This window comes from Thermobia domestica, chromosome 11 (genome assembly GCF_964235325.1).
Source record: "Thermobia domestica chromosome 11, izTheDome1.hap1.1, whole genome shotgun sequence".
Classification (NCBI taxonomy): Eukaryota; Metazoa; Arthropoda; class Insecta; order Zygentoma; family Lepismatidae; genus Thermobia; species Thermobia domestica.
This window is the reverse complement of record NC_137464.1, coordinates 108,543,810-108,569,783: the sequence shown is the minus strand read 5'-3', so window position 1 is coordinate 108,569,783 and position 25,974 is coordinate 108,543,810. Positions and strand designations below refer to the sequence as shown.

The 25,974-nt window shown below is 33.4% G+C and overlaps 1 protein-coding gene across 4 annotated transcripts in view; it reads right to left on the bottom strand.

Annotated features, from left to right (window-relative positions):
• Positions 1-25,974, bottom strand: part of LOC145664349 (uncharacterized) — a 126,656-nt gene that overhangs the window by 55,558 nt on the left and 45,124 nt on the right. For 2 of the 4 annotated variants that reach the window (XM_081730972.1, XM_081730967.1), the window contains one exon: positions 13,348-17,282. The exons of 1 other annotated variant lie outside the window; for it this stretch is intronic. In XM_081730972.1, coding sequence (XP_081587098.1) covers positions 17,264-17,282 — 19 coding nt within the window. In that variant the 3' untranslated portion in view covers positions 13,348-17,263. Of the gene's footprint in view, positions 1-13,347; positions 17,289-25,974 lie in introns of those variants that run through there. One more of the 4 variants, XM_081730971.1, reaches the window with a different exon arrangement.

Below are 25,974 nucleotides of genomic sequence, written 5' to 3'. Positions count from 1 at the left end.
ATTAGAAAAAGGATACAAAATAATAGATATTCATGAAATTTGGGCATATGATGTTGTTCAATATGATGAAGAAACAAAAAGTGGCGGCTTATTTGCAGAGTACATAAACACCTTCCTGAAAACAAAAACGGAAGCTAGTGGATGGCCATCATGGTGTGAAACAGATGAGCTAAAGCAGAAGTACATTCAGCGATTTTATGAAAAGGAAGGAATACGTCTCGATGAAAATAAAATACAACATAATCCAGCACTTAGAAGTTTAGCTAAATTAATGTTAAATTCATTTTGGGGAAAATTTGGACAACGTGAGAACATGGGTCATGTAAGCATTATTAATGATTTAAAGGAATTATATGAGAAATTAACATCTCATGATATAGACGTTCATCAAATATTTCCAGTAAATGATGATATGGTATATGTATATTGGCAATACACAGATGAAGTTCCTGTTTCACTACCAACAGTAAACGTCGTCATAGCCGCATACACAACAGCACAAGCAAGATTAGAATTGTACAAGTATTTAGATCAACTGCAAGAAAGAGTATTGTATTTTGATACAGATTCAGTCATTTATACGCAAAAACCTGGTGAAACTACAATTCCAACTGGTGACTTTTTAGGCGATTTAACAAATGAAGTACTCGAGTATGGTAAAGAGGCCTATATTTCAGAATACGTCTCGGCTGGACCCAAGAACTATGGATTACGTATTTTTGATCCCAGCACGAAGAAGGAGTTTCAAGTATGCAAGATACGGGGCTTTTCATTAAACTATGAATCTTCAAAACACCTAAATTTTGTTGTAATGAACAAAACGATAGTAGATAGTGAAGAGGATGCGGAAGAAGAAGAGGAAGAATCTCGTCCCACTGACGTCAAAATTACCAATGAGAAAAAAATTTGCCGCAGGAAAGACCATACTATCGTCAGCATGCTCGAAACAAAAATTTATAAGATAAATTATATTAAACGACGTAGAATACCAAATTCATATGATACTCTTCCATATGGCTACACTACTTCCAACAAAAGAAGAAGAGAAATGTAATAAGGCCCTTTATAAATATACGTATGAAGAAAGAATGATCATACTCTTTAACATGGACACGACGTGGAAACATCCCTTTTCATGTATTGTTGCCGGACCAAGTGGATGTGGAAAAACTTCCTTTGTAATACGATTCCTGTCCAATTTATCACGTATGGTTAATACATCGTTTCGTCATATTTATTGGTACTATGCAGAATGGCAAAATGCATACAGAGAAATTTTCGACAAAAGTACAATTTATTGAAGGATTACCTCGAACAAAAGACTTTTTACCTGAAACTGGACCACATCTTATTATTATTGATGATCAGATGTGTGAAGTGAACCGCAATATAGTTGATTTCTTTACAAAGGATTCTCATCATAGAAATCTTATTGTACTATTTATTACACAAAACATATTTCATCAGGGAAAAGGAAGCAGAGATATGAGCTTGAATTGTTCTTATCTCGTATTATTTAAAAATCCAAGAGATAAATCACAAATTAAACATTTGAGTTATCAACTAACTCCTGAGAATCCAAAATTTCTTCAAGAAAGTTTCAACGACGCAACAAAGTTACCATATGGATATTTCTTTATTGATTTAAAACAGGATACGCCAGATGAACTTCGTTTCTTGTGAAGAAAGGAAACTCCATCCAAAAGAAGAAGAAGCATTTATTAGTGCAGCAGCAGGGTGGATTCCTACCGGCATTATTAGCTCCTATTTTAAATGGTGCATTATCAAGTTTACTATTCCGTTAGTACAATGGAACACGCAAAGATTATTTTAGTTCCACCTGAAGTTTTGAATCGTATACAAACACCAGCATCATCATCATCATCAGCCCTGGAGAAACGTGAATCTAATTTGGATCAAGAAATGCAAGAGATTTTACAGTTATCATCGCTTAGTGATGAAGAAAAGTGGAATCAGTATAACAATATTCTTCAAAAGTATTTACATTTAATACGAAAACAAGAAGAACCTGTGACACTTTCAATTACGTCAACTAAATCAGAGAAGCCTGAAGTAGAAGAAGAAATATTATTATCTATACCCAAAATGTTTCGTAAAAGAGCTGAATTACTACTACATAGAATGAAACATGATGATAATATCACGTGGGATAATAAAGGAACTGTTTACTTCAGAGGTGATAAACTAGAAGGATCTCAAATTGTAGATTTAATTTCTGATGTGTCGCGACCCCGGAAACACACAAATCCACCGGGATGGGAGAAATTTTGTAATTATTTATCTTCTAATAACACACCTCAAGAACTTATTGGAAATCCAAAACGTTTGTCATATATTTTACGACGAACTAAAGCATCACCAACAGCATCATCGTCAAGGGAAAAAATACCTCTGAAATCGTATCCAGAAGACGACGAAGAAGAAGCAGAAGAAGAAGAAGAAAAGGAAAAAGTAGTATCTCCTATAAGGAAAAGGAAACGTGCCTGTAAACGTCCAGTATGGTCAAGGTGGAAACCGTAAACAAACAGTTAAGCAAGATTTACTACAACCCTTCACATCCTGCCTCGTTTTCAACTGTTAAAAAATTGTGGATAGCTACAAAGAAGAAAATTCCTATACATTGTATAAGAAGATGGTTACTGCAACAAACAACATATACGTTACACAAACCTGTACGTCGTCGTTTTAAAAGATATTTCTATGTAGTGAATAACATTGATGATGAATGGGAAAGTGATATTAATGATCTTCAATCTCTTCATAAATTTAATGATGGATATCGTTATATTCTTACAGTGATAGATGTGTTCAGTCGATATGCATGGGCTGTGCCATTAAAATCTAAAAGTACAAATGATGTCCTAAAAGCATTGAAACTTGTGTTCAAAGACAGAAAACCAATTACATTCCGAACAGATAAAGGAAGTGAGTTTACTAATAAAACAATACAGAAGTACTTAGAGGACAACAAAATAAAACATATTACAACTAAAAATCCTGATATAAAAGCTAGTATTGTAGAACGTTTTAACAGAACTCTAAAAGAAAAAATGTGGAAGTATTTTACAAAATATCAAACGTATAATTATTTAAATGTTTTACCTCTTCTTGTGAAATCATACAATGAAGATTATCATTCAAGCATAAAGATGTCACCTGCAAATGTTTCTCAAAATAACCTATTACAAGTATGGCATAATCAATATGATAATAAAATAAAGAAGAAGAAGAAGAATCCAAATTTTTCAAAACATCTTAAGATTGGTGATACAGTACGAATTAGTAAAACTAAACGTACATTTGATAAAGGATATATGCAAAATTGGACTTAGGAAATATTTAAAGTGAAGAAGATAATACCAAGAGATCCGCCTGTTTATGAAATTGAAGATTTAAACAAGGAACCACTGGATGGATTGTTTTACAGAGAGGAATTACAACCTGTGACGTTCTCAAAGACATTTTACATAGATAAAATCATACGTACAAGAAGAAAAGGCAGCAGAAAAGAATATCTTGTTCATTGGAAAGGATATCCTTCTTCTTTCGATTCTTGGATACCTGCATCATCCGTAAAGAAGATCGAGAAGTACAATGGAACCTGATGGAGATTTTTACGTTACGCTTCCCAGTAATAGTTCTATGGAATATTTTCCTGACAACACCTTAACATCATACACTACGAAACTTCATCAAAGAATGGAATTCCATGAAAAGTGGGAAGTGGCTATTGTTGAAATTCATTATCCTCATTCAATATTAAATATTAATGACGAAAATAATAAAATTTTTTACAAACCTGCAAAAAGTGATGAATGGAAATTTATAACTATTCCTGTACGTTATTACACTGACATATCAGAATTGATAAAGATAATAAATACGTACAACAGATTCACAAATTTACATATTTCTTATACTCGTGAGAGTAATACCTGTTTTATACGACGTCTTCATAAAGACATAGATGTAGACGTTGCATTATCACCAAGTGTTAGTGCGATGTTGGGGTTTGATCCAAGCGTTGATTTAAAGGATATGCAACAAGGCCAAAGCATTCCAAATTTACGTTTAGGACTTCCATCTACAATGTATGTGTATTGTGATATAATTCAATCTGTATTTGTTGGAGATACAGTAGCACCATTATTACGTATCATAAATATGAATCCTGTGAATCATACATTTGGAAGTAGTGTTATAGAAATTTTTAATCCGCCACATTATGTGCCTATAGAGAAGATGCATTTTGAACACATCAAAATAGATATAAGAGATAGTACAGGCTCTCCACTGGCATTCACTTTCGGAACTGTATGCGTTAAACTACATTTTCGACCAGTGCGTCAACATCGACAAATATGAATAATCCATATTTACAATATTATGAAAAACAAGCTCTTTCTGGAACTGGAAACGTTTATGTTGGTTCCCCTTATCAAGTTGGACATGGTATTGGAAGTTTCCTTGGAGGATTATTTCGTTCTGTCATGCCACTAGTAAAACAAGGAGCTAAAACAGTAGGAAAGGAATTATTAAAATCTGGAGCAAACGTTATTACTGATGTCATCATCGATAATCAACCTATTAACGAATCCTTTCATCAACGAATGGGTGAAGCGAGATCCGTCTTGCAAGATAAAGCAAAAAATAAACTGAAATCTATGCTAGGATCTGGATATCAACGAAGGAAAAGAAGAATTACACATCATTCCATCTTTAACCCTTTATCATTACACATCATCAAGGGCAAGAAGAAGAAGGGCAAGAGGAAACGTACACAGAAAACAAAGAAAAATCAGTCTTATAAGAAGAGGAAGTTATCACACGATATCTTTGATTAAATCATCACTATTATGGCTTTCTTACATCATCAATCCTGCGAGTGTGTAAAAAGTGAACTAGATATTTTTTCTACAAAACCAACGCAAACCAGTATATTGGATAATCATGTTGTTACATACAAACCAATCAGTTCACTAGCTGATAATGCTCCTATAGAGTTTGTCATCCCAGGAACAAGTGATGAATACATAGATCTACCACATACTCTTCTTTACATCGAAGCTCAAATCGTTAAGCCTGATGGATCAGAATTTGGTGAAAGTGATAAAGCTGTGGCTCCTATTAATGACTTTTTAAATTCTATGTTCAGTGAAGTGGAAGTGTATTTAAATAACAAACTGATTTCATTTCCATCTCCTAATCATCCATATCGATCATACATTGAAAAACTGTTAAATTATGATGATTCTGCTAAAAAATACTCATCTTCAATGTGCATTCTGGTTTCAAGATACTGCTGGACATATGGATGCAACATCTAGTGGTAATAGAGGATTTCAACAACGTTATGAATTAACAAAAAAAAGTGCAAAATTCGATATGCTTGGACATCTTCATTGTGATATTTTTAATCAAGATAAATTTTTAATCCAAGGAGTAGAATTACGTCTCAAGTTAATTCCTGCAAAGCCAAACTTTTGTCTCATCGCTAGTGATGCGTCTGTTGAGGCTAAAGTGAATATTTTAGACGCTGCTTTACATATTAAAAAGATTAATGTTAGTCCTACAATAAAACTAGCACATAACAAGCTTCTACAATCAACAACAGACAAATATCCTCTCACAAGTGTGCAAATGAAGTCATTCGTCATTCCAAAGGATCTTCAATCAAAAACAATTGATAATTTATCTATGGGAGTATTACCAACTCGAGTGATTGTAACGTTTACACAAAATGATACCTATACAGGAACAATAACTTCAAATCCATTTCATTTCAAACATTTTGACATCAATTTCTTCTCTCTATACATTGATGGAAAACCTGTACCTTCAAAACCATTACAACCAATTTTCGAAAACAACCTCTATGTTTCCTCATATCATACCTTATTCTGTGGATCAGGCATTCACTTTTCCAATCATGGCAACAATATTCCACGCCTTGACTTTCCTCAAGGATACACTATCTTTGTTTTCGACATTACTCAAGATGGAGAAGCCAGCACTGTGCAGCATTGGAACCTTACACGTCACGGCTGTGTTCGTCTGGAAGTTCATTTTACGAAGCCTCTACCAGCACCTATCTCCTGCATTGTGTATGGAGAATTCCAATCTCTCTTAGAAGTGGATCATCAGAGAAACATCATCATGGATTTTTAAAGGTACGTTATTTAAATATCATATCATATATGTACATGTCTGCATTTTTATACATGATGTCCTCTACACTAGATTTATTGAATGCTTTGCAAACAAATTCTTTATTTCACAATCATTTCGTTGGCGTATATGCAGCCAATGAATTACCAGCACATGTTCCACTACCTGCAGCTATCATCATAAATACAGATCCCTCGAACAAACTTGGCACACACTGGATTTCCGTATATAGTCATACTGACGGACGTGCCCACTACTTCGATACATTTGGATTTCCTCCATATGTAATGCAACATATTCAATTTCTACGTAGAAATTCCACTTCTTATACATTTAATAATAAACAAATTCAAAGTGTGAAATCGTCCCTATGTGGGCATTATTCATATCTTTTCCTATGCTTCAAAGCTAAAGGAAAGTCCTTAAATGAATTTCATTACACTTTCTCATGAACTCCAGAAAAAAATGATCGTCGCTTGCTGTATTTACTTTTACAGGTAATCATGTCTTCATTCTTCTTCTTCTTTTGTTTTGATTACTTTCTTTTCATATTATTGCAGGTAGTCATTTCTTCTTCTTCTTCTTCTTTATTATAACGTGTTATGTATTATTATTTGTTGTTTTATTTGTTCATGATTATAGATAAAATAAATTTTAAGTTTGTTTTTAATTTTTTTCATTTCAGAGAGTAAAAGATCGTCATCGTGTGTATGGACATCATCATCATTGTACAGATTGACTTCTATCTACGTTTCATCACCATCAACAGCAGTAGTATCATTAATTGAACTGTGTATAGTCATCATCAGTGAACAGTATATGGCAGTTGTGAAGTTATCATCACAAGAACAATGGAAACAAAATCTAACGTTCTTTTAAAATGTACTATACTTACCGTCGTTTTAATTGTGTAAATAGTTTCATCAGCAATAAACACTTTGTATTATTTTTTCTCTTTGAAAACAAATGTTTTATTTCTTTTCTCCGTTTCCTAATAAATAAATATGTTTTATGATCAGTCATGTAATTAAATACACATATCATAAAACATATTTTTAAGTCATTGAATTAAAGAATTTCATAGTGATTTTTTTAAAAAAAAAGATTCTAAAGCTGATTTTTAATTCAATGATGTAATCACATAACTACATAATAATAATGAATTCAAATACTTAATCAGTTATTCTTTCGTAAATTAATTCAATATTATTATTATGATAGGACTTTTGTTTTTAAAATTTTAATATTAATTATTTTAGTTCCTTTTTTAAAAAATTAAAAAAAGTCCTATCATACTTAAGACAAAGTTGTATAATAATAATAATAATAATTTCAAATACTAATTTTTATATTAAGATTCATTTCAAGAATTTGAATCCATTATGATTATTATTATTATTATACGTATCACTTATACGAGGAAAAAAATATGTTAGGATTTTTTTCTTATAAAAAAATAAAAATCCTATCATATTGAGGTGTATGAAACGAACACAAAACACACACACAAATAAAACATTTCACTTTTCACTATATATTTAATATATGTTTATTACATTTGATATTACGTTGTTTAGCATACATGAAAAAAACAAATCAATTTTCTCCTTCTTTATGAAGAGTCGTTCACTTCATTGATACCCTCCGAAGGTTGAGTATCGGTTTCCCCCCACCATGGCTGTGTCGATACACTATCAAATAAATCAGCCATAATTGAATCTATGGGTTTTTGTTTGCAAAATACTTTCATTTCCAATTTTAATCGTTCACCATCAATGTTCACATCACTGTTCTTATCAAGAGAGACACTTGGAAAACTGATGTTCATGTTCATCTACACAGGTATGGATTCCGGCAAGTCCTCTGCATGTAAGACACTGCGATTGTACATGATTACGAATAGTATCTGTACACAAGTCAAAATATTCACGTAGCACAACACTACAAACTTTACTGTTTTTCACAGCATGTTCAATACACGGTAATATTTCCAAGAAATAAAGCCAATCACTTGAAGTTAAGTACACAGTGTTTCGAGGAGCGTGAAGTGTTCCTTTCTTCTCTAACATCACTAATTTTTCACCCATTAGTTTTCGCACCACCAGTTCGTTTTTTCGACCAAGAGATTTTATAAATGTAATTTCCACTTGAGAATTTAAATAGTCCGTAACAAATGGGGTCAAATGTACAAGTTTCTCCCACTCTGCCAAATTTAACTCTACTCCAAACACAAGTCCTTTGCCAACACGAATCACTGGTTCAAATGTATCACTATCCAGTCCAATACAAATTAATTTGGTTTTCATTGAATTAAGTCCATATTCAACATTTAACAAGTACTCTTTCTTGGTATCCATAGTTGACGCACAAGCACTCAAAGACATGTTACTCCAGTCGCTGGTCAGCACAGAATAACGACACTATGTATACAGATGACTGTGTATGCATGAAGAGGAAGAGGGGCGAAGAGGAAAATTCATGTTTCATCTTGTTTGTACATGCTACCATACACTTACGATGAGTAAACCAGTTCAGTAAATTCAAGATCGTGCGTGTTACGTCCAGATACATTAATCTTCATTCCTTTATATATTAAACAGACATTCCCACTTTGTAAATACGTTAATAATGCATCATTATCTGCTTCCAATTTTTCAGTACAACGTCCTGGTAAAATCACTTTTTCACCTCCTTCAAATGTCACACATGCCTTCCTACCATATACCGTTGTAATTATCTCACAGTTTACAATACGAAATGGTACTCCAATCTCCAAATCTCGCATTTTTGTAAAGGGTACCATTGATGGCTTATTAAGCTTATCTAATAAACTCATTGACGATGACATCTTTAAAATTTTTGACGTTTCTTCCTTTGCAACAGCTGCTAACAGAATGATCTACACAAGCACATACGTTCCGCTTACGCTCTTCGCAGGAAGGGTGGGGGTTTGGGGATTCAAATTATTAGCCAATAAACGACAAGAACACGAAAAGGCATGTTTTATCTTGTTTTTTACATCTGGTAGACGTCCAAGACTATGAGCATAGCAACAGCAAACCAACATTTTCCCACGGGCTTCTGTGGTAACCGTAAAAGGCTATGAACATAGCAACTAAAGAGGAGTAGGGGGTGACGGGGTTCAAATAAACCAAAATTTTCCCACGCGCTTCTGTGGTAGCCGTAAAAGGCTATGAACATAGCAACTAAAGGCGTGTCGAAACTTGCCTCCCAATTCCAGGAAATTATATCGATTTCTACGAAAACAAGATCAAATTTCGCTGACTCGGCCGTCTATCCGCCCTCTATTCTACTCTATGACATAAAAATATGTCCTATATGCACTTTGTAATATTCGGTACAGTAATAGTACACGGGTTTCCTCCTCACTTCTTGTTTTAAAAAACATTGCACAGTTTATGTACAAGATAACAAAGAAGTAAATCTCTAATAGTTCTTTCCTCTATAAATTGTACCTCCTGCGCGTGGCAACTCGGAGGCTCAAGATTTGTTGGTTAATGATAGAATGTACAAGACTCTGTCCTGACTGAAGGCTCTTCCGGAAGGACTTCTGTACGTGAGCCGCTATTCTGCCGGTAGGACGCACCCCCTCAATGGTAAGAATGAGCGTTTGTCCTTCCGGAAGGACAGAAACCTTCCAGCAGTACGCATTTTAAAATATACAATAAACAACATAAGAGTAGGTTTAGTGTTTCCCAGTTATCACCAAAATTCGCTATACTCTACACATGATTGGTGTTCGGTGGATCAAAAAAAGGAGCGTAAACATACACACGATCACCTTTAGAAAACGTCTCACCATATTGAATTAACAGTCGTACCAAAATGATTCTTGTTTGCGCTAAAACTGGAGTTCATTCTCTTCCCACCAAAAGAACTTTCTGTCGTGCCGGACGTATACAAAGTGTTTTAATTTATAGATAAACATGGTAGAACTTTTAGGACGTTACGTCCTGCCGGAAGGGCATTGTACAGTACCTGCTCTCCTATTATATGTAATTATTTCATCATGAAATTCTCTTGCAGTGTCTTAGAAGTTGTTTCTTATGATAGGAGTTGCATATCTTGTTTTGAAGACGGAGGCTAATTCCAAGAAAGCAATAAACCTAGCTTTATTACATATCGAATGGAAATAAGTTTTTTTTCTGAAGAGAAGGGGTCTCAAGCATTTACGGTCTTTGTAAATGCACCTCTGAGTAATTCCGATCATTCCCCCATGTATCCAATATTACTCCCCAGAAAGATTTTTTAAAAAAGAAAACTTGAATTCATTCGTATCACTGCGGAACACACATTAAACTACTTGTAAACGCAACATTCAAGCACTAACCTAACTTAACCTATCCCACTTTACTTCGCTCTACTCTACTCTAATCTAAGAGCTCTCTCATGGCTAAGCGGTTAGCGTACATGCGTTTGGCGTAGGAGACCGGGATTCGATTCTCGAAGGGAGCTAATGTGGTTCGAATCCTATGTTAAGCTGTACGTCCAGGTTTCATCTAGCCTTGCTGTTAAAAGGGACGCTAAACTAAAAATCAAATCAAATCAATCTTACTCTAATCTAGTCTTCCCTGTTGGCTAGCTCGTGTTCAAGGGTTTCGGGTTCGATTCCCCGTTGAAGAGCATAAAACTTTAATTTTACAATCATTCACTTAATGATCCGTCTCCTTTAGCTTGAAGGTCATAACCATGGGACGTTAAACTAAAACATCATCTCATTTCCTTTTTCTACTGTACACTACTGTGCTTAGCACACGTTGGTGCATTCCTTTTTTCATGAATAATCATTTTATTGGTAGCTACATTGAACGCGTATTGTCATCTTGTATGCAATTATCTGTGCATGTAACAACAGTACGAAATGTCTTAGGAAAACATTTAAAGCCAAAAATTGAAAGTTGAAAACACGTTGATGCGTTTTTTTCTTTTTGTATGAATAATCATTTTCATTGCAAATTATTTTGCATTCATATTATTAAACTGTACCAATGAATAGCCAGTAAGGCTCACTACGCTCAAGCTTCTCCTTAGTGCAAAAAGTAATTTCTAAATACGAGAATCATCCAGAAAATCAAAACTGTTTAGTTATACAAAATGAAAAACACAATATTTACCGGAAAAACAATTCTGTTGGATACTTGAAGCTTCACTCAATTCTCTACATAATCACCATCTTCATTTAAACGTTTGTTATACCAGTATCTGTTCACGAGCTTCAAAATTTCCATGTTATACTCTTCTGCCGCCAGTTCTTTAGGTCAGGTGGTCACTGTATTCTTCAACTCTTCAGTATTTCCAAAACATTTACTGCCCAGATACTCTTTCAGCTAAGGGAAAAGGTGGAACTCGCTCGAAACAAGGTCCGGACTATAGGATGGATCATCAAAACTTTCCTATCCAAATAGATCTAACAATTATTTAGTTGCAGCAGCAGTGTGAGGGCGGGTATTGTCGTGAAGAAGCACAATTTTTCCAGAAAGCATTTCTCACGTCTTGTTTTGGATGGTTCTTCGTAGTTTTCTTATAGTCTCACAATAACGATTTGCATTGATCGTAGTGAAATCCACCCAAAATAACACCTTTACGATCCCAAAAGACAATTGCCATGACCTTTCGTGCTGAGAGAGTCTGAATTTTCTAGGCTTTTGGGGTGATGAGGGATTATACCATGCTCTCTGGGGTGATGTGAGACACACTCATCTCATCACCAGTCACAATCCGGTCAAAAAAGGTGTCTCCATCTGGGCAATATCGTGTCAAGAATGTTAATGCTGAGCCTTTTCTCTGAGTTTTGTGTTGGTCACTTAGTTGTCGCGCAATCCATCGTGTAGTCGAGATGTTGCGATACAATTTCACTGAGCAAAGAACGAGAAATATCTGTAAATATAATGTGCAATTCGTCGATAGTTACGTGCCAGTCTTGCAAGATTCTGCTGTTCACTGCAGATTTTCGGATCGGATGAATTTGGAATATGGTGATTGTAATTATGTATTTAGCTACGGACAATATGACTTCATAAATGTACCAATTAGTAACTAATTCTTCCAAGTGTTGATTATATATGGATTATTTCACAGGAACATATAAATGAGTGCTTAAGTGCCTTAGTGATACTTTTAGTAGTAATATAACAGTGAACAGCTAGTCAGTTTAACCCTTTAAAAAATCATATATTATAGGACATTTCCTTTCTGACTATTTGAATAAGATCGGTGATTGATTTATTTTTTTCATGACAAACTATATAAATAGTTGTTCTTGTTATAGTGTTTGATAGTGATAGGTTTAAGATGGTTTGTTTTATTACTTTCTTTGTTGAGTTATAATTTCAGTTATTCACTGTCCATAATATAGTCTTTCAACAAGATGGCGGAATATCTTTCTTCAGATATTCCAAGAATAGGCCTAAACAATATTGTTGAGAAACAGGATAAGCAAAATGTAAAGGACTAGCTCGGGAGAGCAATACTCTCGGAACTAGGAACTAAATACACGGTTCTGATTGATTGGCGTTATTCGTTTCTTGCCACGTAGCATACATATAGCAGAAATCAAACGGTTACTGCTGTCGGTCTTTGTGGCCGAGCGTGCTACCGCTACGGGCTAGTAACGGAAATCGCTTTTGGCATGGGTTTAAACCCGTCCCAAGGAAAGTTTTTTTTTTTTAAATCTTCACAACACTTTTTCATTAAAATAAGATAAAATTAATACTCAAAAAAGTGATTTACTTATTTTTGTGCAGATAAGGAGTAGTAGTAGTATTAATAGTAGTAGTAGGAACGGGTTAGAAGCCCCGCAGGGCTCGTTTTGTTCCACCTTGACCCCCATGATATAAATTTCGTGATCAACTTAAAACAGCTGGCTAGGGTATCGATCGAGAAAACGTACTTCCGGGAGTATTACTCTCCTGAGCGGGTCGTAAATGTAATTAGTATGGAAATATAATCAGAATCTAATAATCAACACAGTTCTAATGTAGGCCTGGAAGGAAAAGATTCTACTTCACAAAACTCTGTTAGTAAACCTCTTACCGTAGAGGAAACGATAGATTCAAACACGTCGCTACAAAACAGATATAGTGTAGAACATACAGCTTCTTTTTATGTATTCACAAAATCTAATACGAAAGATCTGGGTATTAAACATTTAATGTCCATTAATCATAAATTACATATATCTAGCAGTTTGTAAAAAATGTTCACTTACGCACAACAATTCGTCAATTACTAATACCACTAAATGCTTCAACTGTGGCATGCGACACGAGGCTGACGATCGTGATTGCCCACAAAGAGCAAGACAACGAAAAATAATGACAGTTGATGGGATCATTTATCATTTAATGAGACTAATATGCAAGTTGGTAAATTATCCAATTAGAATAACGAAAGGTAAGTATTCAATACTTTCTTACAATCTACGGATTCAGCTACTCAATTGTCTCAAAGTAGGACAGTCAATCCTCCGAATGCAAATAAAAATAACGTCACTTCCTCCTTTATACCTAATAAAAAAAATATAATTCAATTAGAACAAGAATTTCCTTCTTGGAAATGAAGAAGGAATACCGACAGTGTCAATACAATATTTATGGAGTACTGAACAAAATGGAGTCAGAAAATATTTTGACTTCAATTACTCAGGTACAAGTTCACAGCAAATAAGTTATCGTTTTACAAACCAAGAATATCTGTCTGATCAGAATACTAAAAGAACCAATTCTGCAAAAATTTCTTCCGATTCTAATTTTCTTTCATTCAGGAAAGAAAATAATACAAAGTATCAACAAACAAGATGACCTTATGCCCTTTAAGCATCTCCACAACATAAAGAATCATCTATAAACATTAGAAGTAATCCTCAAGCCTCAAGCGCAGTAGTCTACGAAAATCATTTTTATATATTCACCTCCAAAATTATGTTTGCGATTAAACAATTATTAGGAAGCATATTACTTTCTTTAAATTGTAATGTAACTTCCGAACATATTGAGCACCTTCCAAACAATTTTGTGTATTAAATACTTCCATATATGGTATCTAAAATAATGCTTCCGTCTTATTTTTGTAATTCATGGCTCAAAAGTATAGCTTAAAATCTTGCAGAAGAACTGCCAAAGCTTTTATACAAGAAAGTATGCCATATTACATTTAATAAACGTGTTTTGTCCGGACATTACTTTCTTACAAGAAACTGGAGATAAATCTACATTTCCATTAAAATTAAAATATTATAAAATCATCGAACACTTAAGAGCAAATGGTCATGGAGGTCTCGCCACATGCATTTAAAAAATGCCTTCCTTATTTAAAGCATTGAATTTGGTACTGCATTATAATTTTCCAGATATTTAACTCTATGGTTTTGAAATCAATAATACTAAATTTATAAATATAGAGAAATAGGAATAATCTCGGATATTTGGAAAAAAAGTCGCTCATAGTTTCAATATTAAAACCTGATAATCCATGCAATGATGCAGAAAACTACAGACTTATAGTGTTACTTTGCTGTAGACTCAAATTTTTTTAACAATTAATATTGAATCGTCTACAATGATTCATTGAACACAATATGCTTTTACCGGATAATATTACTGGTTTTCGGAAAAAATAGCTCCACGTATGATGCACTTGGCTCTCAGATATTTTGAATACTTTTCAACAAAGGAAATACTTAACGCTTGTCAGCATAGACTTTCATCAATCTGGACATTTCAATTAAAAAAATACAGTTTAAATGTTCCAAAGCAGTATATAATAATCATTTACAATTACTACATAACAGACTGGTTCATATAAAGATTGATTCTTCTTTCTCAAAAGCAAGACACACTTCTATTGGTTTACTTCAAGGCTGTAAATTAAGTCTTGTTCTTTTTAATGTATTTATGATAGACTTAGCTCAGTTAATGAATAAAGAACAATTTATATATTTACGCAGACGACCTAGTAACTTACGAAATAGTTGATAATTTGCAAATAGGGGTAAAGAAAATTGTAAATAACATAGAATTTATTCAACAATAGAATCTTAGCACGGATTGGATATCGTCACAATTTTCATTAAAAATTAACAAAAAAAAGAAAAAGAAAAACAGATACCGCAAATAACTTTTAATGGAAACCATCTAAAATTTTCCAAACAAATCAAATATTTAGGACTTATTTTAAATTCAAAGTTAACATGGAAATCTCATCTGCAATTTCTATTCAATGAAGTTGCCAAATACAATAACATATTGAAAAGTGTTTGTGCAGAAAATGAGGAGTACAACCATACGTCATCAATCAAATATATCAACAAACATTTATGGTGAAAATATTGTATTGTTCGATGTTCATCACTAATAATTATTCCTTTTCTTAGAATAAACTCCAGATAATTCATATAATACAGCAAAATTGTTTTATCTGAACCTCTTTCTGCTCAAAAAATACAATTTTAGAAGCAACGAAAAAACTCTATCGTTAGAAATAATCATATTTAAACTTACAGCTAATTTTTTATTATTTAGAATGGCAAAAACCTCTTCAAATATCATCCACAAATTTGCATCTTTAGAACTCTTGAACCAAAATAAGAACACACCTTACAAAATTATTTACCTTGGATTTACAATGTTTTTAGAGCAATAAAGGAATTACATTCAAAAATAGCAAATGCTCCTACAATATCAGCTTTCACATTTCAATATGAGGTAATCTTAATCAAAATTCCATCCATCATTCTAAATTACATACAATATAATAAATATGAAAACTTGCCAAATTTGTATAAAAATATTTGGATATTCTATATAGACTCTACCTCAAGATTATATGCTACTTTTTACAATGCCTCTAAACAAAAGAACAATCCAGTGGGAGCGGTGTAAGTAATTCCTAAATTAAACCTTAAAACAATTCAAATTACCCAGCGCTATGTCAATTTTTAAGCAGAAGCTTTTGCAATACGGCAAGCCTTTTCATACATCAAAAATTTTAACATTAAAAGCGCCTGTATTTGTACTGATACCTTAAGTGTCATTAAAGCTTTAAATAATACCGACTGGTCCATACAAAATTCTTGAAACTTAATGTTAATTAAAAACTTATATCATACACTAAAAAATAATAGTTTTGAAGCTATATTATTATATACCAGAGCATATGCACAGATAAAATGGAATGAAGAAGCAGACCTACTATTTAAAAATGCAGTACATGTGGAAACAACTACAAATATTAAAATTCCTTACTGTAACTTCAAATATATAATCAGAAATAAACTGAACGAAAAGACCATTCAGTGATGAAGGAAAATTAGAGATGAACCTAGTATTTATTATTGGAACCTCACAGATATAAAGGAGGAATATACACAGAATATACTTAAACCATGATCGAGATGAAAAATAATTCTATACTACCGTTTAATCTTCAATACTTCATTAACTCCTAATAAGCTCTATATCATACGAAAAAAATATATATATTGCTGGTGTAGCCAAGAAGTAGGCACAATCAATCATTTAATCTTCCAATGTAAATTGTTTAGAGAAAAAAAGAAATAATCTTTCTTCAATAATCTCTTAAATTTTTTAATGCTTTTCCAATTACAACCAACATGATTTTGTTCACGAAAAATTGGAAATTAATCAAAATATTGTTACAATTTCGACAAGACAACAACTTAAATCTATGAAAAAATATCCAATTCAGTGTCTTTGTTAACAATACATAGGGAAAATGAATTCACAAAAATAAGCACTATAACATTATGTATATACGTATATATAAACTCTTTATTATTAATGTTCATCCATTGTTCTCAATCTACAACTATAAAGTGATAACCTCAATTAAAACACTCTCAAATCTTCTTCATTACTGAAATAGGAAAAAGGCCACAGGAACTTTTCATTCGAGCCTATGAAGACTTCATTCTACTGGAAGCCGATCTTCAGGTCTTTTGTGATGAGTGATGGGCTACAGGTCGAGTTTCTAGAAATCTTGGATATGGATCTTACTGTCTATAAAATCTTCTGGCAACAAATAATTGGAATCTCATTCACACCATTATAGAATTCCTACAACTCAATGAAATTCAATTACAAAATGAAAAGGAGAGAATCTGATGAAGCATCTAGCGAAAACTCATAATTACAAGATTATAATCAAAACTTACTAAACTACTTCAAATCATTAATTTGTTTCAGACTAGTCCGTAAATCCAAATGTGATGTATTTATCATATATATAGCTAAGACAAATATAATTTTACAATTTTAACTTTATGTATATCAGCAGATAATAACAAAATCAGAGAAGACTTTCAAACAACTGGTTTAAAGGATTATTCGGAACCTCATTGACAAGGATTATCACTCAGAGTTTGGATTATTAAGACAAATCAGTCAACTCTCCTCAAGTATAACAAATAAAGTGTAATAGGGAATACATTTTAAAATTACACACACACACACACACACACACATATATATATATATATATATATATTTATTATAAACTACGACTGGGTCAAATAAAGAAAGAAAGAAAAGAAAATCGTGCACAGTTGTTGCTGTTTTTAACATTTTTCACCTTATTTTTATTTCTTTTCATATCTTAGTTATCGTTCAAAATCGGACACATGTTTATATGAACATTATTTTGCTTAGAACCACCCATATTACCATTTCCCAAACTATTGCCATTTTTCTCCAGGGACACCATGTATCATGGTTGGAAAAAATAATGAAAAATTTAAGGGATGAAAATTAAAATTTAAGGCTATGTAAAAAAATAATTATATTAAAAATTGTCAGAAAAATAACGGTAAAATTATCATTAGTTTCAAAATTAATCGATTAGAATTAAATATTACAATTTTCATTACTATGCAATGTGAATGGGTTTAATTTTTAAAGGTTTATGTTCAATTTGATGAATAAGGGCATTGAGGCATAGCCCGCTCCCCCCAGTTCTTTGTCACCGGAACTGGAAGAGTCACTACTACTACTGCTACTACTACTACTACTACTTATATCGAGAACAGAACCCAACCAACCCCTGTGGGGCTTCTAACCCGTTCCTACTACTACTACTACTACTATTGCTACTAACTACCACTACTACTACTACTATTGCTACTTACTACTACTACTTATACTAAAAGAGTTTCCTTACCGCAAGATTTACATCTTAAATCTTTATAACATGCGATTCCGATTCATTATGAACTAGTATGAATCGTTAGAATCACTATGATTCGTTAAAAATCACTGGGGGGAGCGGGCTATACTCAATCCGAGGTAACTAATTGGTTATTATGATAGATTACTATTTTAATACACAACTGATGGTTAATAAAAAAAATCAAATGATACAAAATTAAAAAACAAATTATCGATATAATAGAAGGACAGGATGGTTCAAATTGACCCATTACTAAATTTCTAGTACAATTACGATGTCTTTTCTCAAGTAATTTCCTTCTACTCTTGTGATTTTATACATTATGTAGTAAACTCCTGTGTGAGTGTGTTTTAGGTATTATATTTCAAATGATCAAACATTCAGAGTACGCAATGCTTTTGGGACTGCGTAAGGCATTGTCTGGGGAGAAGCACGCAAAAACTAAATTTCACTTATTTTTCAGTAAGAAAAGATGTTTTTCCCTTCTCTATAGACAACTAAATTGAGTGCGCACATATAAATGATCCCAACAAATATGATAGCCTCGGTATGATATGACCAACACAGAAGTTGTGAGGATGATCGTAATTACTCAGAGGCATATTTACGCCACTGCTGTTAACAGTTTTAAAAGAATGAAGCTGACAGGAGAGTTATATTCTACGGATACACAAGATACAAAAGTTACATTTTCAATCATGTTGTTTCTTGTTATTTGTAAAAGAAAAGAAGAGAATGTTCGTACGTATTCAAGTTATTATGGAATAAATTTGTAAGTAGTAAACAATAAATCTTATTATAATGCAAATCTAAGTTATTCTTTTATTCTGTAAAGGGCTGGGTTCAATCCCATATGTTTCTGTTCACTCGGAGGATAAATATGTATGATAAACATGTTTGTCCGTGCTTGGACGCCAAGTATGGAATGGTCTGAGTTTAATCCCATAAGTCCTTGTTTCGGCGCCATTTATGTGAAGGTACCGGAGTTTGAATCCGTGCTTCAGCTTCGAGCGCAGCTTCGAAATGCACTGTTTTGTATTCAAAACGTAACTGGCGCTGAGTAATTCAGACAATAGTACAAATCGTCTGATAAGTGAACCTAAAATGGATATTAAGCTTTGTCTGAATAGCTCCATTCCTACAGATGCTTAGCCCTAAAAAAGTCTGGTTTCGTTCCTTCAATATGTCTTCTCTATTCAAGTAACAAATTTGCATATACATCGTAAACATAAGATTTCAAAGTCTGGTGGCCAGTTTTCGGGTACCCTATTTATTAGCCCAGCAAAATGATTGATGAATAGCTGTATTAGCACTCCAACAGGACATCGAACTGGAAACACATGTAAATAACTTCTAACCGTGGATGCCCATAACATTTTGCAATAGGATCTTATATGTACTAACATGCATACGTAAATAGTATTTTGTATACACATAAAATTAACATATCTCTATACAAATTATACTGATTGGATAAGAATGTTCTAACCAAATGAAAAATTATTTAAATTTTGCTATAAGGCCTTTACTGATAACTTTCTTTTATTTTCTGAATCTAAATATTATAAACTTTCATCACATGAAAATAAAACTAAATTGACATTATATTCCGGAAAGTCCCGACGATTTTCTTGAGTTTCAAACCATGGCGTCCAAACACTTACAAACGTACCCTCATACATATTTATCCCCCGAGTGAACTGAATCGTATGAGATTGAATCCAGCCCTTTACAGAATAAACTTTTGTTCGAATTATCCAATATTTCAAACAGTGGCGGCTCGTGTTACTTACACTTAGGAGGGCTGCATAAAATAAAACACCTTATTTAGAAATTAATTCCATGCGATGGTCATTCCATGTCGTAAACTTTTCGATAATTCTATCATTGAAGTTAGAGATCTTTTCAAACATTTCCTTTTCTATTGATAACATAGCAAGTATCTAGTAACTTACCGTTAACCATTCTTCTCCCATTGTATTTCTTAGAAAAGTTTTCACTCTTTTAAGGGTAGAAGGGCATCATTCAGGTTCCCTTCTAGTTAGGGGAAGCGTTATGAATATTTTCAAAAGTTTTAGCTCTTCAGAAAAAGTGGAAGCAAGACTATTGCTTATAATCAGTGTTTTTTTCAGACATGTATTTAGGGTGGCACTGCCCCCTGGAGCTCTGAGAGTGCCGCCCCGGAGGAGACCAAAATAATACGTCTATAAGATAATAATAAATAGAATAGTACCAGCAGTGCCCCCCGGAATACGAAGTGTGCCCCCACGGAACATAGTTTCTGAAAGAAACACTGCTTATAATATACTGGAGGAAATTCACACCACCACCAAGTTTCCTTATCTCTTCTCTTGCACAAACTACACTAAGTTCAGTTCACAGAGTTCATCTTTATCAAAAACAGGAAAGAGCTCTGTACATTTATTGAAAATTTTTCGGAAAACGAAACTCTAAATTGAACGAAATTAGATTTCTGAAGAAGTGAAGATATAGATAAGTGGTCTGTACAGTGGAAGCGCAGGTTTACTTGGTTTAAAATAACGTCACATTTCTTTGGGTGCGTCTGCTCTTGATTGTATATTTGAAACAATTATCTTTTGGTTTTGATTTTACGTTTCGGTATCAACTAGTCTATTCATTCCCAGATTTTATTAATTTCAGTAGTGAAGGCAGATAAATAAGTATGACTGAACTTTTGCTGCATCTATATGATGACTATGTGATGGTTATATAGAATATCTAGATGTTGCGCAACTAAGAAAAAATTCTTCATTCAATAAGCATTAGGGTATCTCTCTCTCACTACAAGGCAGACGCTTCATTTATTGTTGTAGTGCTTGAGGTCTCGGATTCTGACAAAATATGGAAACATTCTTTTAGTTCTTCCTGCTTTTTGTATACTACATTAACAGTCCTAGATTTAAAATTTCATCTGGGTATCCGCTTTGCAAAACAAGAATCTAAAACTGCTGTTCTGTTATGAGAACGAGAAGAAAACCGGGATAGCAGAAAGTTGAGAAAAGAGTATTCTGGCTTTAGTGTTTTGTCTGGTAGCTCTCTCCATTACAAAATTTAATTGATGAGCAAAACAGTGCACAAAATAAGCATTAGGATACACCTCTTTCACTTTGGCCTCGACTTCATTTATAGCCCCACTCACTACAGGTGCGCCATCATAGCTTTGGCCAATAACAAGGCCACTCATAAGAACGAAACAGACCACTCTAAAAGAACTTTAAAAATAAAAACATATAATTCTATAGTTTCATATCTCATAGATTTTTTTCACTTGTCTTTTGGAAACACTGATACAGAAGATAAAAATCACACGTAACACCAGATTACTCGCACGACCACGCAAATACTGAAAGAATTAAAGAATTAAATATAATCGCATTTTGAAAGAATTAAATATAATCGAATATTGCACAGAATAAATCAGATGCCCACTAGAAACACCCCGCCAGCAGACAAACCAACAAACCACAAACAACATAAGTATACTCAACGTTGCTAACCAAAGAAAGGGGGGTTATGCAATCGAAGCTAAAATCAGAAACTAAAGTTTTGGATGGAATTCGCCAGAGGATATTTCCCTTGAGTTGGCAAGCCTGAATATACGTACTCATCGCTGAACAGAGGAGACGAACACAAAATGAGAAGGGCGCGCTTGCGCAAACTGTTAAACACTCGAAAGGACTGCATGTAAAGCAGTCCACACGTTACCAGTAAAGACATGCTAAAAAGAGGAGGAAGTGGAATCATAGCATCGTAAGAAAGGCCAAGCAAGATTGTACTGGCAGTCCCAGGGGGTGAAGCGGAACAACAAATTTGCTTCTAAGAGGTGAAAAATTGAACAACAAAACGCGCGTTAAAAGTGCAATATATAAAGATTGATTATTAAATCACGAATCGGAATAATGAAATTTACGTTGGGGGGGCTGCAGTCCTGCAGCCTTCCCCCACGGACCGCCACTGATTTCAAATTATTTATATTCGAATTAACGAAAATCTGCTGTATCTTCCATAACCCTTACTCTTTCCGTGAGAAGAACGGGCATTCTGCTAGTATTTTCATATTAGAACATGCAAGTTAGCCGCATAAAATAGATTAAATGGTTATTGAGTGTTTACCCTTGATATCTAGACAATTTTCATAATTAGAATTTCTTAGTTGATTATAAAATTTCGTTTTGTTAATAGTTAAAATTAGTGACATTTCTTGTTCTCATATGTAAATAAAACACAATATAAACTATTTTCAAATATCATATGTAAATACAACATAATATAGGGTGATTCTTTATAGGGTTTACAACTTCAATCAGTTATAATTCTTTATTGGAACGACATACAGACTTGGTTTATATGTCATTATACTGCAAAACACTTCAAGCTTTTTTGTGACAAATTCATTATGGCTCAATGTGTGCACCTGCGATCATTCTTGCCAAACAGTAGCCAGCATTTCGGGGGTAACATCCGCAATGGTTGTTGTGATGTGATGTTTCAGTTCATTAACATTATCAGGTAGGGAAAGGGTGTACACCTTATCTTTCACAAATCCCCACAGAAAGAAGTCAATTGCCATGTAATCTTGAAACCGTGGCGGCCAGGTAATTGGCACACCACGACCTATTCACTTATCTGGGAAACGCTGACCGGTGGCGCCGCGTGTGGTCAACTCCGCAACTATTTACTACATGAGTTAAACTTGAAGTATTTTGCAGTATAATGAAATATAAACCAAGTCTGTATGTGGTTCCACTAAAGAATTATAACTGATTAAAGTTCTAAACCCAATAAAGAATTACTTTGTATATATGGATCAAATAGACAATGATTTATTTGATCACCGTTCATTAAAATGTATTTTAACTGCCCTCTTACAGTAATTTCGAATACCGATGCCAGACTTGAATGTGGTTGGCATGGTTTCATTAGCATGAACAGTGGATGTCTTCCTCCAACAAAGATGGATGTGCAATCCCTCCTGGCTTGTGTATGAGTCCAGTGTTTTGCTTCTTGCTTGTTGCTACGTGGTTCGTGTATGAAGTAACTACTAAAATAACTTTGAAGGACCACAGAAACTCCCTATAAGGGACATAATTTTCTCTCCGCAGCTTGCTGAATTGTTCCAATTCATGTTGGCGTAGAGTTGAATTAACCGAAGTCATATATTGCGAATTCTGTATTATTATAATTCTCCTTAAAAACTCTGCTAAAAACAATGGTAAAATTAGTAAAAAATCTAACTTTCTGGATAATTCGATGTAATACAATAGTAGAATTGTTAGTATTGGAGAAATTGCAAACGGAATAAGGTAATTTTGACTGCTTTTTAGTTATATAGAGTGAACTGTAGGAACTGAAACAAAAACAAAATCTATCTGATGATGATGAAGAAGGCGAAGATGAAGAACAAATTGGTGGTGACATAAAGAAATAGTGTGTGCTAACCTCATCTAAAGCTTCTGAAATGGTTGAAAATGTAAATCTCATGTGATGTCAACCAAAACTTACTACTAATGTATTTCACGCATTAAATGAAATTAAAGATTTTGTTCACAGTGCAAAACCAGCCAAATCAACCCAAATAAAGATCACAAACTTCTATATGTGAGAACAAATAATTAAGATTTGTACTCATATGTGGTTTTGCATTAATTCAACATATGTGGTACTGTACTTAAGTATGTCTTCCCTGGTTCGTGTGTCTTAATTTATATGCTAGTAAACGTTTCTTTGCGGTATCGTATCAAGCATATAATATGCTCCCCTAAAGGCGAAGTCTACTGCATATTAATTTTTCTTATGTAGATACACTGGGAAAAACTTTAAAGATATCTAACTTTTAAAGACGTCCACTGAGAAACAATAATTGCTACTGTCAACATTGTATTTTTCATTATACTTCTTCTGTTCTGATGCTTTGTGTTTCCCTTTCCTTGTTTTCAACATATTAAATTTGAAGACACACAAGTTGTTACACAGAACAACAACCATAAACAATGTTAAAAATAGATAGGTCAGCAGGATAAACAAGGTCACTGAACTGAAATATATTTTCATCGTGCAAAATAAATAGCAGGTATTACAGACGACATCTTAATTTATACTTGGACATTTAGTTTTAAGTATATTAGAATACTACTTTCTTCATGAGAACATTGTAGAGAGTATAACGTTAAAAACATTCATAAATTGAGTTTTCATAATTAACAAAATTGCATAGTTTTGGATACACAATTGTATGTGAATGTGAAAGTTAAATATATTCGAGTAAAAGTAAATTCAGTGTTGGTGTTTATCTTTGTTTCTCATAAAGTAAGGTGAACCAAATGTAAAGATATATATATCCTTCTGGAGGAGGAGAGGTTCGTCCGACTCCCAAATGAGCGCATTCCATGAGTCATTGTTTCGGTAATACAGGTGATACTGCAGCCCTAATCTGAGATGGGCAAGGCTGCAATTGTAACCACTCCCTGGTATCCAAGAGATTTCCAAATCATGTGTTAGACTTTGCCGCGTTGTGGTCGTATTACGGGATTCGGTATCATGCACCAAAAGGTGATCTTTACCATACATCTCTCAGACGCCAACACTGAAGACGCTGGTGACTCCCACTCGCTAAGAGAATTCCTTCCATCAGTAGGTATGACTGGGATATGAGCTATAATCAATTGCTATTGATCTCATAAGAAAGAAACATTTTCTTCTATATGGAGAGGGGAACTGCGTTTAACTTTGAAGGTGATACAAGATCACTAGGTCTAATAAATTTAGAGATTTAGTTTGGGCATTCGAAACATTCAGAATATGAAGAAATACGAAGATTTTTACTAAATATGAAAACTTTGCCAAAATATTATGAAATATGAAAACGTTTAATCTGCTATTTCCATTCGACACACAATGAAACTTTAAAATCCTTCACGCATGGCTTAGAATATAAAATTTCATATTTTGTCTCTCTCTAATCATCATTTTTTTATTATCACTTCACAATTTATTTGTGATTAATTTATATTTTTCAATTAATATTTTCTATTTTTTTATTTTAAATAATAATATAAGGTTTTCCCAACACATAGTTGAAACAAAGGAATCCGAAAAGAGAATAGAAAATGAATTACCAGGAAACATAATCACAGACACACACACATATCCTAAAATATGTACTTTCGCTATATGCTTCATCAGATAGCAAGGAGACGAAATAGGAAAAAGAGAAAAAGGATCAGGAAGTAGCCGTGAAATATCTAGGTAGGACACGCATATTCTCCTCTCCATATCTGATAAAATGTTTAGAAAAAAGAATTGTGATGAAGCATTTTACTGCTTTTTATTTAATTAATTTATTATTGTTACAAATCAGCCTGTCCCGTTAATTCAAGACTTTCCACTTTTAACTTGGAACACCATCAGTTGACTGTATATTTTACAATATTATGAACGTTTAATGAAAAAGAAGTCCAAAGGTGAGACATATATCAATATATACATCTTATTGAGCTGAACAAAATTATTTACATGGGTGTAAATGCTAATGCGTAGTTTTTGAAAAAAAATATTGAAAAAAAC